Here is an 18105-nt window from a genome sequence, read left to right on the forward strand (position 1 = left end):
GAGGACATTTTTATTGTATTTGAGTATATTGGAGTATACTTTTTACTTTAGGCTCATCTGGTGTTAATGAATGGGACTGGGGGCTGTTTTTTGTTTAGTTATAATAACAAATTACATTTATATAGAGTCTGGCAAGACAACCAAGGACGCTTAATGCAAATAAATAAATAAATAAATAATTAAAAGGCTATAACTGGCGGACCGGAGTTTGGTACTGCTGTCCGCAGTCCACTGTGCTGGTTGGTCGGCCACGGCCATGAGCCTGTCGGAGGGCATAAAGCACCTGACTGGAGGTCGAGGCTTATGTCGTTTACAGCACTAAATGTGCGGCAACGGATTGTGTATTTGTTTGTCAGACAACCAAGGGTGAACTCAGAGGAATCATGAGTAAAACGTGACAAAAACTGACTTGGGGTAGAGAATTTTCTGGGGGGAAAAAAACTAAATCAGTGTCAACTCTTGAGTCTAAAAGTGAGTAAACAACATCTTGACCATCCTCAAAATCAGAATCAGCAAAAACATTTGAGGTAAAATTGTAAGGTATTGTGACAGATTATATTATGAAGAAAAGGGTGACGGGGGCGCGGAGGAAAAAACTGAACTGACATGAAAGGTTTGAGGTTGGTCGACAGGCTGAGGGAGGTAGCAGGCCGGTAAGTCGCTGTGTGTTTGCCGCAGGGTCCAGGGGCGGTCAGTTCATTCTGTCACGTATTGGCTTGGAGGAGGTACCAAATGCAACAACTGAAATTGACAATGAACTGACAAGGACTGAAAGGAAATAGGGAACTAAATACAAACAAATTGACGAGACAACCAGGAACACCTGGACAAGACACAAAGGGTTGGAAGGAGGCGGTTGTGTAACAGGGGACCGGGATGACAAGTACAGGTGGAGACAATAAGCTAACGCGACTCACAAAGGAACACAAGGAAAACCTGAAATTTAATACGAAATCAAAATCACCCAAAACAGATCATGACAACAACATCCTAACTGGACATCAGCAGCACACCATCTGCACTGTTAATGGTACACTGCTTCCACCTCCTGAGACGCTGGATGGTGGACCAGAATTTCCTCAAAGCTGTCCAGAAATCATTTTCCATGGCCACACCGAACTCCTCCCAAACCCATTTTTTTTTGCCTCATTGACAGCCGAAGCTACATTCCACTTGGCCAGACGGTACCTGTCAGCTGCCTCAAGAATACCACAGGCCAAAAATGCCCGATAAGACTCTTTCTTCATCTTGACAGCTTCCCTTACTTGCCGCCTTTGTCCTTGTGTTAGGGGGATTGCCACTCGAAACATATGGTGGTGTTTTTTTAAAATTATTTTTATTAAAGCACATGGCTCACCATTAGTATCATGTCACCATGGTCATATATTGAATCATTTTTTATTTCATTCTATGTGCAGTTGTCAAATACATTTAAGATACTTGCACAAGGAAAGTTGCGGGAGACCACTGACATGCAGTATCGAACAGCAGGCACACACTTTAGTGAATGATGAAAATGCATTCAGTCATAAATACAGCATTCTGATTTGATTAATTTTGCTGTATTTGATTAATTCCGCACCAACTAAAATTACACTCCTTCAAAGTGTTGTTTTAGACTGCACGGCACACCCATACCATGATACATATTTGAACCTTGCTCTATTTTGGAAATTGATGTTTATGACATTCACGTCTGATGAAAGGTTTACGCTAAGATTGACAGTCAATCTCAGACTTGAGTTACACTTCTATAGTGACTACGCACAAATGTCCAGGCTATGTGTTAAACTAAATTATTTTTATTAAAAAATAAACATTAGTGAATGTAACAATGTTTTTGTAAGCATACACATTCACTTGCGATTTACAACTTGACAACAGTTTTGCATATCAAAATCTCTTCATTCAAGTCAATGAGCCTTTTTAACAAATGTTTTTAATTTTTTAAATAAATTTGACCACACTGGCGTGTGAAGCCATCTTAATAAAGGCCGCTGGAAACTTGGATTTCAATTTCCATAAACACCTGACATTGGGAATGTTGAAACCAACTCATGGCAACCAGACATCTGGTGCGTCATGTTAGAATCATATCGAGCAGAGACCAAGCTTCTTTTTGCATTCTTCTGTTCCATAACATCTGGATATTTAATCTGGATTAAGGCAGCTATATTAATGCAGCCATGCAATACAATAATGTCAAATAGGTCAGACCTCATTGTGTGTAGATCACATGTAATTTGATGCCCAAGCCAAATGTCGGTAGTATTTAGAGGCATACCACTGTTCTCATTTTTGTGAATTCTGCCTCTCTCCCAAACTAACACAAATGGAGCCAAAACTGATTTGACACGTAACCGTCTTGCCTTGATTTGGGGCAACCGTAGAAACCAGTAATTCACATTGCTGCTGAATTCTTTGTTTGTGTTTTTTGTGTGATTGGATGGCACCTTTATAAAGATGTAATGATGGACACCAAAATAAACATAAATCCCTGAAAGGATTTTGTTCCATGAAATTCATTCTGAGAAGATGCAACATAGTTCCAGGCAAAAATCATTCAATCCTATATTGTGTAGAACAACAATGATCTGGCTGTTCACCAGACATCGCATTGCAGAATCTTTACTCAAGCCGAACCATGTTGTTTTTGGCTGCCATTTTAGTTGTAGTGGTAGAAAGAAAATTTGTTCGAGGGAATATAGTCTCAGTCACATTGTGTGAGTATAGGCTTACTCAACTTAACTCAACTCAACTGTATTTATAAAGCACTTTAAGAAAACAGCACTGTATGCATAATGCTGTATAATGAGATAAGGTAAGTCATACAACAACAAGCAATAAAACAAATGAATAATGAAGATGAGGAAAAAAGCCCCAAAACAGTAAGTAAATCTAATGTTGACCCAAAAGCAAAAGAATAAAAATTTGTTTAATGATAAGTTTTAAAGATGGGAAGCCAGGGGGCTTGCCTAACGTTTAGCGGGAGGTCATTCCAAAGAGAGGTACCGGCAACGGAAAAGGCTCAATCCCCTCTGATCCTTCGCTTACTCCTCAGTACTTCTAATAGCATCTGTTCTGCAGAACTTGAGGCGCCGGGCAGGTACGAAAGGGTGGAGGAGCTCAGGGGTAAGATGGAGCAAGACCATTTAAAGATTTGAGAACATATAAATAACTCGGGAGCCATTGAAGGGACGCCACAGTAGGAGTTAGTGTATGTGCTCCCTTTTACGAATACCAGACAAGAGGCGAGCAGCAGCATTTTGGACCAACTGGAGACGCTTGATGGAGGATTGGCTGACTCCAAAATAAAGTGCATTACAAAATGTACCTGCCCGCTGCCTCAGGTCTGCCGACCAAATGCTGCTGGAGGTGCCGAGGACAAAGCGCAGCCTTAGGGGGGATCGAGCCTTTTCTGTTATCGGTCCTTCCATATGGAATGACCTCCCATTAAATGTTAGGCAAGCCCCCTCTCTGTCCACTTTTAAAACTTATGAAGACACATTTTTATTATTTCGCTTTCGACTCGACATGAGACTGTCGCTGTTCTACTGTTCTTCTGGTATCTATTTTTGTTTTTTAATTTGTGTGCTAATTTCCCGCTAATGAAATTAATGACATCATATGGATAGAGCTTTGTTACAGCTGTTGTGAAATGCGCTATATAAATAAAGTTGTACATTGTATTGTATTGAATAATTTAGCAATATTGTTAAAACACTACAATGTAAAGAAAATTTAAATTTTGAGTTTAGGGGATGTCAACTCAGAATTTCGGCTAAGAATAGGTTGAACCTGCTTACTGGAGATCTCTCCCCCCCCAAGTTTTTCTCTAAATATAATCACAGAGATATAAGATATAGGTTATTGAAAGACATAAATTGTGCAAAAGCACTGAATTGCAGATTTGCTAGTCAATTGATCAAACATATTGTAATTTTTCATAGGGCTCATTTTTATTGTGGATGTTTAAAATACACAATCTTTACCTATGACCAAAACCCGTGACATTCTTGTTTTCTATCCATTTTTACATGTAAACAAACAAAGAAACACACAAACATATAAGCAAACAGTCGTTCATACAAACATTCACACGTTTGGACACTTCAATCTTCTGTTGTTAACTTGACATGCACATTTTTCGGAACGTGGGAAAACAAAATGGGGTACCTGGAGAAAATCCATGCAAGCTGTCTAAATTCAGACTCCTTTAAAAACAAATATCTTGCTTTTACCAAAAGCATTGTAGATAAACCCTGTGTGTCATGTGTCCTCTACATCTCATTATAGATGCTGTATGTTGAATATTTTGTTACTAAAGTTATATGAATATACTGTCTTTACAATGTACTGTACATATATGGCACTTGATAAATAATTACATAAATAAATAAATAGCACGCTTAGGTGTAATAAAAAAATGGAGGGAGACCTCCAGGTAAGGCCGGTGGTGCAAGCACAGGCATCCAAAGCAATGTAGTGAAGTTTAGATATATACAAAGTATATATGTATGTATAAAATCTATTTGTCCGTAAATGCATCTTGTCTATCTTAGCTGTTTTTTTGTTTTGTTTTTTGTTTCGTGACATCTGGACCACTGGAATATTAGAAACGTTTTTCTCTGTGAATGTTCTTGTAGTTTATGAGTTAGGATATATATTTTTAAGATGCACTTAACAAATATGGAACCATCATTGGCAGAGCTTCATAATTAAACAATCGAGCCATTAATTTCTTTCCTAAAGGAAAAAGAGTACATCCATACAAGAGTACATCCAACTCCAACAAATATTGATGAGATATGTCAGCCATCGGATGGGACAGTCCATGAAAAACTTCCTTAGAAGTTGTGTGAAACATGCTTCCATAGTAGTGAAGCCATCATTAGAGAAAGCTTTTTTTAAATTATTTTTTTTCTAGTTTCTACACAGCTGTCCTGCAGCTTTTTTGTGTTTCATATTTTTATACATATGCAGAGTCACTGGACTGTGTGCGTCCAAAGTTGGGCATACTCATCCTCGGCAAGTCTTTGTTGCGGATTTCATAAATAGACTTCCTCCTGGCTCGCACTCCTCTAACCGCGGCTTTGATCTTCCTCCACCCTAAATGGTTGAGCTCTGCTAAGTTGAGCACCACACAAATGCCGCTGACTGCAAACATGAAGACCAAAAACACCGTCTTCTCTGTTGGCCTGGACACATAACACTCTACATCTTTTATGCAAGGGTATCGATCGCACTCATACACAGCGGGCACATTGAATCCGTAAAGGAAATATTGACCCACAAGAAATCCTATCTCGAGTGCGTTTCTGAACACCACCTGGATGATGTAGAACCTGGATATGCCCTCCTGCCTTCTCATTTTGGACTTAGTAGTTCGCACAACTGAATTGTGGATGTCCTTGACCTCAAGGCAATCAGGCTCTGCCTCCTTGTTCTCTGTGTTCTGTAGCACCCCATTAACAATAGTGTTCTTGATCTTCTTGCTGTCATCTCTTTTCATGGAGTCCTGCTCCTTGTCCAGGGAGAGGTAAACGGTGGAGTAGCGTCGCTCCTTCTGCTTGGCAGACTGGTGGACAGAGTAGGTGATAAAGCAAAGGCTGGGGCAGCAGACCATAATGATCTGGAACACCCAGTACCTGATGTGAGAGATTGGGAAAGCTTTGTCGTAACAAGCCTGGTTACAGCCTGGCTGTAAGGTGTTACATACAAACATGGACTGCTCGTCGTTGTAAACTGTCTCTCCGACTATTGCCACGATCAGAATACGGAAAATCACCACCACTGTCAGCAGGATCCTGAGGAAACAAACACAAGTCATTTCACTATAACAAATACTGTGTTTTTTTCCCCTCACAATATACGTTTCCATCCATGCATTTTAATACTTTAAATCAGCGGTGTCAAAATAACACAATGTAGTTTTTGTTTCACTAAGAGAGCTGCTATGACGATGAACTCATATAAATGTATGATTGCCTTATATCATCATCCCATATACATTACAAATTGATAGATTAGTCGAAATCTGAATCCAGTAAATAATTGTTTGCTTAACTATGTCTCAATATATTTTAAAGAAGGAAGACAGCTGGGATAGGCTCCAGCACGCCCCCGACACTCGTGAGGATAAAGGGTTCAGATAAAGAATGGATGAATTGGTAACACAAAATATCTCAAATGTCAGTGTTGTTAAAAGTGAAGGCAATTTGAAAGAAACATTAAGTCGACACACCTGATTTGCCTTCACGGGCCTCAAAAAATAAAGTCGCGGGCCGGATTGGGCCTTGAGTTTGACACCTGTGCCTTAAATAGTGTGTTTGGATTTACATTGGATGAAAAAAATGGTTTACACATGCCTGTTCAAATGGCAGGATTTTGTAGTCAAACTCATGTAATAAAGTTCATTTGTTCTTGAAAGCTTTCCTTGACAAAAGGATGCATAGTCGTGGCAGCGTCATGCTTTGGGGCTGTTTTCATCCCTTAATAGTTATGGATTTTTCATTAGCGTTGGTTTTTAATTAGTTTAGATTTTTTTTTTACATTCTATTTTTAATTATGTTATAAAAAATTATATTACACAATGAATTATATAATTTTTTTCTTTATTTTTAGAATTTGTTTATTTTATTCATTTTTAGATCAGATTTGTAATTTTTTTAATGCTTCATCTTAGATGAGTTTTTACTGGTTTTAGAATTTTTTTTTTTAATGTTATTGAAGTACCCTCTAAAATTAAAATGAATTCAATTTAATTGAAATAAATTTTCACAAAAAAACAAAACAAATACAAAATCTTGGAATGTATCACCCAACTGGAGGAACACTGTCCTGTACTCTGTATTTATATTATTTATTTATTTTTAGTAAAACCCAAGTAGTCATTCGAAAACTACAAAAAACGCAAAAATAAAGCACAAGATCATCATATCGTAGTAAATTATGATCAATACAGTGTTTAACAAATTTATTCAACCACAATCCTCTGTAAGGTATTGTAAATTCAACGGCGATGGTAATTACATATTTATTATCTTGCTCAAAGACACTTCAGTATGGTCACAGGAGCAGGGGATTGAACCCACAACCGCTGACTTGGGAGACAACCCCTTTACAACTGACGCATGTTGCCCCCAAATGCTCAAACAATACATTGTCATTATAGTATGCTATAATCCTATCCTATACTATACTATACTATACTATACTTTCTACGGTTGTAATTTGCTTGCACTCATTCAGCTCATCATTGGCCATGTTCATCTTAATCATTAAAACATCCGAGTTATCCATTATAAAGCCCGAGATGCTCCTACGACCTGCGCAGCTTGAATGGCAGGTTGATTTTGTAGTAAATGACCACATAACATAGCGACTGTGAATCCTTGTGTAGGTTTGAAGAAAAACTCCATTGGATGCAATCCCAGAAATAATAATTACTGTCCAACCATTAAATTGCCTATAACAAATACTATTTACAGAAGAGAATATATTTCTATTTGGACAGGCACTCCTGAGATGGCAAGGAGTCTGACTGCTTATCAAACTGTTAAGGGTGCTGTCCAACTACCGAAATAGCATCACTTGTCACTTTGTCCTCCTTTGTGCTTTGAGCTAACCTGTAGATGCAAACTTTCATTCATCACTTATTTGAACCACCGCTACGCCGTATCCGTTTGGTGAGACAATGAAACATTGACAAAACCAATGCATGTGTTCAGAGACGGAGGTTGATTTCTTTTCTTTTCTTTTCTTTTTTTTTTTTTTTTTAAATAAACTCTTACCGTCCGATCATAGTCGAGTGCTGCTGAACTGCCGCCTCCAAGAGACGCTCCAATATGGTCCACTCCCCCATGACTGTTCATTCGGATAAAATCTCACTCAGACGCAGATTGTGCAGATAAAAAAGGGGGGGGAATAAAATCTACGATCGCGAAAAAGTATCCAGCATTTTCCATGCACAGCACGCGTGGATATGGTGTGGACGCGACTTCTCCGCAGCAGCTGTTACAAGCAGGCTCCGAGTTTGTCTCCGACGATGAATGCCGTCTGCAGGCTGAGTTTATGTGCGCACTAAAAGGACGACTGTGACTGAGTGCATAGTTGTTGCACTCGACGTTAATTCCGGTTTAAGTAGACTTCTCTGCGTCACACGCATGTCCGGTGGTGACGGGAGAGGTCGGGGGCGCACGCTTGTTTAGTGTTAACGTAACAATCCATTTAACCATCCATTTAGCTGGCCTCTGCTTGCGATAGTCAGTGGAATTGGTGTGAAGACGCGCATATCTCCACCGTTCTCTTTTAATGAACGATGGGCGTCTGGCTGCCGTCGGACCGAATGCGGATCCGCGACAACACTCGGAGTGGCCTCTTGATTAATAATAATAATAATAATAATAATAATAATAATAATAATAATAATAATAATAATAATAATAATAATAATAATAATAATAATAATAATAATAATAATAATAATAATAATAATAATAATAATAATAATGTGGCACTGTGCATGGCCGACTGGTTAGCACAGTGGTCTCACAGTGCAGAGGTTGTGGGTTCGATTCTGGCACCGGCCTTCCTGTTTGGAGTTTGCATGTTCTCCCCGTGCCTGCGTGGGTTTCCCCCGGGTATTCCGGTTTTCTCCCACATTCCAAAAACATGCATGGCTGGTTGATTGAACACTCTAAATTGTTCCTAGGTATGAGTGTGAGATGGTTGTTTGTCTTTGTGTGCCCTGCAATTGGTTGGCAGCCAGTTCAGGGTGTATCCCGCCTACTGCCCGAAGCCAGCTGGGGCAGGCTCCAGCACCTCCGGGACCCTTGTGATGAGAAATGGTTTAGATAATGGACGGATGGATGATTATAATAATTAATAAAATAAATAATTTAAGTTTTTTTTTCTTTTTTTTTTTTTACAAACCTCCATAAAGTCTTCAAAAAACACTGATAAACATTCAAAATAGTTTTTCCATTAAAAATGGGGCAACTAGAGAGAAAGAAAATGCTGGTAAAAATGGGTAAAATCCAAAATTGGAAAATATTGGAACCAAATCTGCCAATATGAAAATTTGTGGGTACAAAATAGGCAGACTGAAGTTTTCAGTTGTAATATTACTAATTGCCACTAGATGACAGAGATGTCTTAGTTGCGCTTAAACTGGGTGTTATACTGCTCTACACTACATCGTGAGTAGGCCTAAAAGCCAAATATATTTTCCGTGGATTTGAAAATGATGTGTAGGATAACCGCGGTACCTCAATAATATCAACATTTTCAGTCCATTGATTTATGTGAAATAAAAGGTAGAAAATTATTTCTGACACTCAATGTTGATATCTTGGTTGGCAGTTTTGTGCTTCCTTGAATGGTATTTTTTATGCAAGCCCTTTGTGATGGAACAACAATTCTGCATATCGTAATTTTTTTGTTTGCTTCAAAGACTTGTTTCAGTGTTTAGTGACCCATCAGGTTATACATGCGCTTGAAGATGGTGCGATTCTTCACCGCTGGTTCTATCTTTTAAGTTTTTCTTTTTTTTAATCAAATAGGTTAATTTGTTAATGTACACAAAGAATAAATAAAATAGAATTTACCAGAGTGACTTTCTGAAACCCTTGCCATTCCAAACAGCCTGGTAGGCATTAGTAGCTATGTTTTTTTCCATTGGGCAATGGGAGGAGAATGGCTCTCTATACTCCACAAATTCTGACAGACAGAAAGTGATAGCAGTCTGACCAGGAAAAGAATTAGAACAGTTCTCTCGATTTGCTTACTACAGTAAATTTTTATTAATTATGAGTTAAGCACTACCAATTATTACAGAACAACAAAAGTAAAACAGTTTGACAGTTTAAACGGTGTATTTTATTACACAATAATTAGTGACCCCTTGTTTTTTTTCTTGCATGTGACAAACAGTTCTATTAAAAAAACTACAACTAATTCTAAAACTTACAAAAAATAAACTTAAACATAGTGCTTTACCCAAAATCTAAACAAAATAAACGAAAAAAACTATCATAACCCTGCTCTAAATATCGAAAATATGTTTTTTGTTTCCACCTGGTACCTTTGTCTACCATTCAACTCCCTCAGCCACTCATTCCTTTTCCAGATGTTTCTCCTTGTCTCGCCAGTTTGCTTGTATTTAGGCTGTGTTCAGACAGCAGGCGTATCTGATTTCAAGCAGATTCCTTCTCAAATTCAAATTTTAGGGCTGACTGTTCACACTATTTTTATTGTCATATTACTCAGTGTACAACGAGATTACTGAGCTCACCTCTCCAGAGCAAATATAATTAATAATTTAATTAGATACCAATTGAATTAATTAAAGATTAAATAATGAAATAATAAATAAATATGAAATAATGTTACTGTAGCAAAGTTTGACGCTGCCGTTCCGCACCGTGATTGGCGCTCTCTGATCTCGAGCTCTGGGTCATGCATCACGCGATGTCACGGACAGTCAAACCCAATCGGTGTGTTTGGTGCCGTTCAGACTGAGACACTTCCTGTCCAAATACGATCGCAAACTATCTGCCGAATGCAGTTTTAATCAATCAAAAATCGGATTTCTAGTGTTCTCTGGCTGTTCAGACCACAAGAGCCATCCAGTTCTGTTCTGGATGGGCTAAAATCTGATTTTGGCACGTGCGTCTGTTCCCACTTTTGGTTTATTAGCCGACTTTGGATCTTGTTTTTTGGACTTCCATTAATTTAGTAGTTTTGCTTACAAATGTCTTATTGTTTCTTTTTGGGTGGTGGGGGGAGGGAAGACCTTTTTTTTTTCTCTGAGAACATCCTTCACTCCTGCATTGGTTCTTGGCTTTCGTGCACTTGGGCCCTAATTAAGCCACGCAAACGAGTATCATAACAACAATGAAACGATTATTAGAAAAGATGTAACCATTCATATTTTCATCAGAAAATCACAGTACCATCCACTAATGCACTAGTGTCAAACTCAAGGCCTGGGGGCCAGATCTGGCCCGCGACCTCATTTTATGTGGCCCGCGAAGGTTATATCATGCGCGTGAACTTCCTGTTTCTAGCACATTTTCATTACATATATTGCCATTTATTTGTTACCAATCCTCCCCTTTTAAAATAAATTGAAAATTTGTTGAACAATCACTTACTGGCTTTACATGTCAAAAGTGGCTTTCTATCAATATTGTTTGTATGTGATAACGTAAGGTGGTCATAGATTTATATGGGTTCACAGTCAGAACGGCCCTCTGAGGGAAACCATAACTACGACGTGGCCCGTCCACAAAAATGTGTTCGACACCCCTGCACTAATGCAACATTTACTACTCCTCCTCCTCCTACTACGACTACTAGTAAGAATAATGCAACCAGATGGTGATGGCTCAGGTATGTCTACGGGCATTTGAAAGCAAAATAAATAGCAACAAACTTGTAACTGTTGAAATACTACTTGCATCCTGATTACTGTTGAGGTGCCCTTGGGTAAGAGGCAAGACAGAGCAGAGAATAATATAATAATGATATAATAATAAATAAATAAAATACATAAATAATAATATAAAATAAAAAAAAAATAACAATAATAATAATAACAACTCGGAAGCCAGCCAACATAAAGGAACGGATTGGGACCTTTGGTGGCACCACTGCAGCTTGTTACATCAAAATCACAATCAGCATTAAAATACTGTAACAATGGCATCAATGGGCATCTTATTTGTGGCTGCTAGTGTTTAACATCTAATTCTCAAGTATAGATTATCTGCCATATTATAAAACACATAGCAATCAACATCATAATAGCAATAATATTCACCCTTACATAGGGCCTACTATGGGTCAGTAAAAAACAGTAAACTCTTGACAGATTACATTCACGCTACATTACTGAAGTCAATAGATAGCGCTGCTATATTGAGGGATAAATGGGGGAAAATTCACACCACAGTCACAATACTACCTTATTTGGTGAAGACAGTATACGGGAGTATTAGACACACAAGAGACAGGCAGGCAGTCTATATTTAGCCATTTCTTTGTGGCTGAGGCTGAGGAAGACTATACTTGGTTCCAGCGACAGTAATCTTTTTAAGTTTCTCATGTCTCTAAATATAGAATGCATGAGGACAACCTGTTGTCTTTGTGTGGCAGCATCAAGCTCAGTGTTATTATTGTATTCTGGAAAACAACTGAACCAGAAAATATATACACACAGTAATTCCTGCTCCTCCTACTTGAGATGACTGTGTGCCAACAGTAGTTTTATTACTTCAGTCATAAGAAAGGTTGAAATTTACAGGATCCCAAGTTAAAAGTTGCAATAATTAATGAAGCCAAATACCTTTTGGATCAAGCTTCACTAACACCCTGTACTGTTCCCTCATCCTGTCATGATCCGTTCTGTCATGCCGTTGTTTGTGTTTTGTTTTCCCAGCTGAGTGGGTGTTTCCTCCAGCATTCGTTTTCTGGTTCATGTCGTCATGGCTGGAGAGACGCGTCCACCAGCCGCGCACCTGACTCTCGTCAACGAAATGATTACCTTCCTACAAAAGCCAACGACGCTGACTACTCAGCGTCGGAATATTCTCCTGCATCGCTCATGTTCATGATCTCAAGCTTCGAATTGTATAGTCTCCTCGCTCTGCACTTTGCAGTAGACGTTCTTGTGTTCTCTCGTTTTTACAAGCTAAGCCTCTGCTCGTTTTTGTTCTCGTTCGATTGAATTGGTTTTCCCCTTGCCCTTCTGCGGTAAGCAATTTATGTTCTCTCATTAATTGCCTTTTGCAAGCGCTTTTTTTTTTTCTTGACTGGCCAAGCGAGTGCTTGGGCCATGGCCGTGAGCAATGCCCGTCCGGACATTCGTTCTTCTTTCTCCGCCTTCCTGGCTGAGTTCCAGCGGGTGTTTCACCATCCGCTCCGGGGAAAGAAGGCTGGGGCAGAACTCTTAGACTGCACACAGGGTAGTCGATCGGTGGCGGACTACTCCATAGCTTTCCGCATTCGCGCGGCGGAGAGCGGGTTCGACAATTGTGCCCTGCGGACCGTTTTCCGTCGGGGCTTGAACTCGGCTTTGAAGGATGAGCTCGCTGTTCGCGAGGAGGCGGCCACGCTGGAGGAGCTCATCAGCCTGGCCATTCGTCTTGACAACCGCATGAGAGAGCGACGCCGAGAGAGGGGAGTGGAGCAGCGTCGCATTGAGCCTAGAGCCTTCGCCCGCCGATGAACCTATGCAGCTGGGAGCTGGCCGGCTCGATTCGGAGGAGCGACAACGACGGCGCAGTTCGGGGGACTGCTTCTACTACGGTCTACAGGTGTGAGGACCGCTTTCCAGCCTCGGGGGTGGATTCTTAAATCGCGGACAAGAGAAAATGAGGTGGAAACAGTATTTATTGTGACCAGCAAATGGCAATGGACAGGTGATAGGCAAAATAGGTTGCTATCATAAATAATAGTGGTTCTATAATTATCTACGTCGGGAGACATGAACGAAAAACGCTGGGGAAACAATCTTCCCCCAGGCAAACAAAAACGAGTAACAGAAAGAGCTTGCAACGCAAGAAAACCGAGAACGGGAATGTCCTTCCTCCAAAGGGTAAGGTTAAATCCAATCATCGAAACGAAACAGAAAGTGAGCCGAAATGTAGCTGTGGAAACAAAGCAAATCATCAAACAATCAAGGAACTATACACGAAGCAAGTTGGGCAAAGGCTATAGCGAAGGCACATAGGCGAGAGCAAGTTGGGTCAATAATCCGACGCGCAACTGTGCGCGTCGATGGCTTATGTAGTCTTTAATCATGGTGATAATGGGTTGCAGCTGAGAGTCTCGTGAGCGCGTCCCGCTCGCGGCCGCGTCTCCGGGCAACGCGCCGCCGACCACGCCCACTCTGCTGCAACAAAGAGGCACGGATCGTGACAACAGGGGCACCGGGTGTCTTCGTGCCCGGCTCGACCTCCACGCCGGACATCTCCCCTGACACCAGTCAACCAATGTAAGTCAGCTGCCGACCACCACGCCCACTTCAGCTCCGGGGAAGAGAACTCCAGCTTCGAAATCCAAGAACAACGGGGCAGAGGATCTAAGGACATGATGAGACTTGAGGTGGACGGAGAGATTATGGGGCTGAACACCAGCATTCAGATTCGTGCCTTGGTCGACTCTGGGGCAGATGACTGTTTCATTGACTCCGGTTTAGTGGCGAAATTAGGTTGCTCGGTCACGGAACTAGGCAAGTCCGAGAAACTGTGCGATCATGACGGACGCCTCCTGGCAGATATTCGACGGGTAACACAACCGCTCACACTAAAGATATCCGGTAATCATATCGAGAAACGATCTTTTTTGTCATGCCTGCTAGGGCAGCACCTATTGTCCTCGGATTACTGTGGCTAAAATCACACAACCCGGTGATAGATTGGGGCAGGATGTCCATCGAGAATTGGAGTCCGTTCTGTTATGCCCATTGTTTACGTTCGGCGGAGGAAGGGTTAAGGGCCCGGGCAGTGCCGCCCGAAGTTATTAATTTAGATAACGTTCCCTGTCATGACTCGTGTTGGTCATGTCAGTGTTTTTGTTATTGTTTTTCTTCACCTCCGTGCCATGTCTTCATTCTGTTTATTTGGTCAGCTGAGTGGGGCGTTTCCCTTCAGCACTCGTTCCCCACCAGCCACGCACCTGTTCCCCGTTAGCCTCACACACCTGATGCCCATCTGCTCCCCTAATTACTGGACTATATGAACACCTCACTCCAACAACTCATTGTCGGTGCATTGCTCCGTTTGGACTGTCACGACCGCTCCCTGATCTCGTTCACGCTCATGTTCTCGCTCCCGCTCTTGCTCCCGCTCTTGCTCCCGCTCTTGTCCCTAGTTTTTGTCACTGTCTTTGTTCCTCGGTTTTTTGTTCTGTTTAGTCACGTTTAGTTCGACTTTGTTATTTTGCACCCTGCCACGTTTGTTTGTCCTAGTACCTTGTTTGCCTTTTGGTTTGGTTTTGTTAAATAAATTCCCTTTAAGTTACCCTTATCCCTGCTTCCTCGCATTTTGGGTCCACCCCCTCCTCGCCGACCGGCGAACCTTACAGAATGCACCGACCAGAAAAGGACCCAGCGAGGGGCTCACGGCGGCGTCATGGACCACGAGGTCAGATCCAGTACAGAACCGCAGGAAACGCTGAAGACCATTGCAATCAATTTCCCTGATGTACTTTTTGAGGTAACAAGAAACTGTTAACTGGGCTGCTGTCATTTCTTAAGGAACGTTTAAAAGCTCCTTCACTGTTTTTGCATTTGGTGTTTCCTCGCCAGCTGCAGAGCCCCGTCCCGGCTCCTCCAAAGCTGCTGATCCCTGTCCCGGCTCCTCGCCAGCTGCTGAGCCCCGTCCCGGCTCCTCGCCAGCTGCTGAGCCCCGTCCCGGCTCCTCGCCAGTTGCTGAGCCCCGTTCCGGCTCCTCGTCAGCTGCTGAGCCCCGTTCCGGCTCCTCGCCGGCTGCTGAGCCCCGTTCCGGCTCCCCGCCAGCTGCTGAGCCCCGTTCCGGCTCCACGCCAGATGCTGAGTCCCGTTCCGGCTCCCCGCCAGCTGCTGAGCCCCGTTCCGGCTCCTCGCCGGCTGCTGAGCCCCGTTCCGGCTCCCCGCCAGCTGCTGAGCCCCGTTCCGGCTCCACGCCAGATGCTGAGTCCCGTTCCGGCTCCCCGCCAGCTGCTGAGCCCCGTTCCGGCTCCTCGCCAGCTGCTGAGCCCCGTTCTGGCTCCTCGCCAGCTGCTGAGCCCCTTTCCGGCGCCTCGCCAGCGCTTCAAGTCCCTGTTCCGGCAGAGCACGCCCTGCGTCCGTCCCAAGTCCACGTTCCGGCGGAGCACATCCTGCGTCCGTCCCAAGTCCACGTTCTGGCGGAGCACGTCTTGCGTCCGCCTCAAGCTCATGTCCCGGCGGAGCACGTCCTGCGTCCGCCTCAAGCTCATGTCCCGGCGGAGCACGTCCTGCGTCTGCCTCAAGCTCATGTCCCAGCGGAGCACGTCCTGCGTCCGCCTCAAGCTCATGTTCCAGCGGAGCACGTCCTGCGTCCGCCTCAAGCTCATGTCCCAGCGGAGCACGTCCTGCGTCCGCCTAAAGCTCATGTCCCAGCGGAGCACGTCCTGCGTCCGCCTCAAGTCCATGTTCCGGCGGAGCACTTCCCGCGTCCGCCCCAAGTCCATGTTCCAGAGTAGCACGTCCCGCGTCCGCCCCAAGTACATGTTCCGGCGGAGCACGTCCCGCGTCCGCCCCAAGCCCATTTTTCCGGCGGAGCACGTCCCGCGTCCGCCCCAAGCCCATGTTCCGGCAGAGCACGTTCTGCGTCCGCCTCAAGCTCATGTCCCGGCGGAGCACGTCCTGCGTCCGCCTCAAGCTCATGTCCCGGCGGACACGTCCTGCGTCCGCCTCAAGCTCATGTTCCAGCGGAGCACGTCTCGCTTCCGCCCCAAGTCCATGTTCCGGTGGAGCACGTCCCGCGTCCGCCCCGAGTCCATGTTCCGGCGCAGCGCGTCCCGCGTCCGTCCCAAGTTCATGTTCCGGCGGAGCGCGTCCCGCGGCCGCTCCAAGTCACTGCCTCGTCGGTGGCCGACGACCCACCGCTGCGTCTCGTCCCTGTCTCGGCGGCGGACGACGACCCGCCGCCGCTTCTCGTCTCTGCCTCGGCGGCGCTCGACGACCCGCCGCCGCTTCTCGTCTCTGCCTCGGCGGAGTTCGACGACCCGCCGTCGCACCCGGTTCCTGCCTCAGCGGTGGACGACGACCCGCCGCCGCTCTAGGTTCCTGCCTCGGCGATGTTCGACGACCCGCCGTCGCTCCCGGTTCCTGCCTCGGCGGTGGACGATGACCCGCCGCCGCTCTAGGTTCCTGCCTCGGCGGTGGACGACGACCCGCCGCCGCTTCTCGTCTCTGCCTCGGCGATGTTCGACGACCCGCCGTCGCTCCCGGTTCCTGCCTCGGCGGTGGACGATGACCCGCCGCCGCGTCTCGCCTCTGCGGCGCTCGATGACCCACTGCCGCTCCCAGTTCCTGTATCAACGGCGGTCGACGACCCACCGTCGCGTCTCGTTCCTGCCTCGGTGGCGCCCGACGGCCCGGTCCGCCCCTGCTCCAAGTTCCTGTCTCGACTGTGCCCGGCGTCCCACCGCCGCTTCTCGTCTCAGCCTCATCGGCGTACTACATGTGGCGATCTGGGCCTCCCGGACGTCCGCCTGAATGGCCACGGTGGGACCTTCTGGTTTGGCCTCCCGGACGTCCGCCCGAATGGCCACGAAGGGACTCGCTGGTCTGGCCTCCCGGACATCCGCCAGACCGGCCTCGAACACGGGTTGTGGTCCCACCTCCCGACCCCTTCCACCCACCCTCGTTTTTGGACATTGTTTTCTTTTGGTTCATTTTCTTTGTAAAGGATAATGTAAATGGCAGTCAATTTAAAACTGAACAAAGGTTGGACTGCTCGGAGCCACTTTTGTGATCCTGGCATGGAAGTCCATTGTTTCAGAGGGGTCTCGTTCACACCTCCTGTGGTGCAGCTGTGATCTAATCTTCCTGCATTCCTCTCCTGAATGTCTGGTCATTAGCATGGTCTAAACTTCAGTTACACTTAAAGGATTTCATACTTTTGACTATTAAAGGAATATAAGAGTTTGAGCTTAACATAGTTCATTAGATGTTGGTGCATCCAATGTATGAAAATGTGATATTGTAAAATGCTGAGAGTGTGACTGGTGGCGAGAAACTGGTTGCGGGGGTTGTGCAAGAATGGAATGTTTTAGAAACCGAAGGTGCTGAGCGAGACGAGATGACTCCGGGAAGGAGCGGCCATCGGGGGAATCGCACGCAGGAGGAGCCACGGGATTCGGCGGGAGGAGAAAGACCAATGAGAGCGAGCTAAAGTTAACTGCAATACACATAGCCAATAGAATCATGCCAGGATGCCTTTGTCTGTGCCATTTTGCATGTTGTATAGTATGAATCAGGACTGGGCAACTCGGGGGTAGAACACATTCGCTGGTGGTATGAGAGGTGTAGAGCTGTATTGAGAGGGACCCAAACTCAAGTTGTAGATTTGTGTGTTAGGAATAAATCCACTC

General features: G+C 44.3%; 1 protein-coding gene across 2 annotated transcripts; it reads right to left on the reverse strand.

Moving 5' to 3' along the window:
- Positions 1 to 3653: 3653 nt before the first annotated feature.
- On the reverse strand, positions 3654 to 8284 carry gjd2b (gap junction protein delta 2b). Of its 2 annotated transcripts, XM_088286297.1 has the most exons (3): positions 7794 to 8284; positions 5720 to 5807; positions 3654 to 5632 (listed from the first exon to the last, which is right to left on the reverse strand). In XM_088286297.1, the coding sequence occupies exons 1-3, from the start codon at positions 7862 to 7864 to the stop codon at positions 4970 to 4972; spliced, it is 822 nt and encodes a 273-aa protein (XP_088142423.1). In that variant the 5' UTR covers positions 7865 to 8284; the 3' UTR covers positions 3654 to 4969. The 2 variants fall into 2 exon arrangements, with proteins under 2 accessions (XP_088142423.1, XP_088142422.1); XM_088286296.1 differs by having other exon boundaries at positions 3654 to 5807.
- Between the last annotated feature and the right edge of the window lie 9821 nt (positions 8285 to 18105).

This window comes from Idiotropiscis lumnitzeri, chromosome 21, assembly GCF_059441095.1.
Source record: "Idiotropiscis lumnitzeri isolate Australia: NSW breed Sydney's pygmy pipehorse chromosome 21, RoL_Ilum_1.0, whole genome shotgun sequence".
Lineage (NCBI taxonomy): Eukaryota > Metazoa > Chordata > Actinopteri > Syngnathiformes > Syngnathidae > Idiotropiscis > Idiotropiscis lumnitzeri.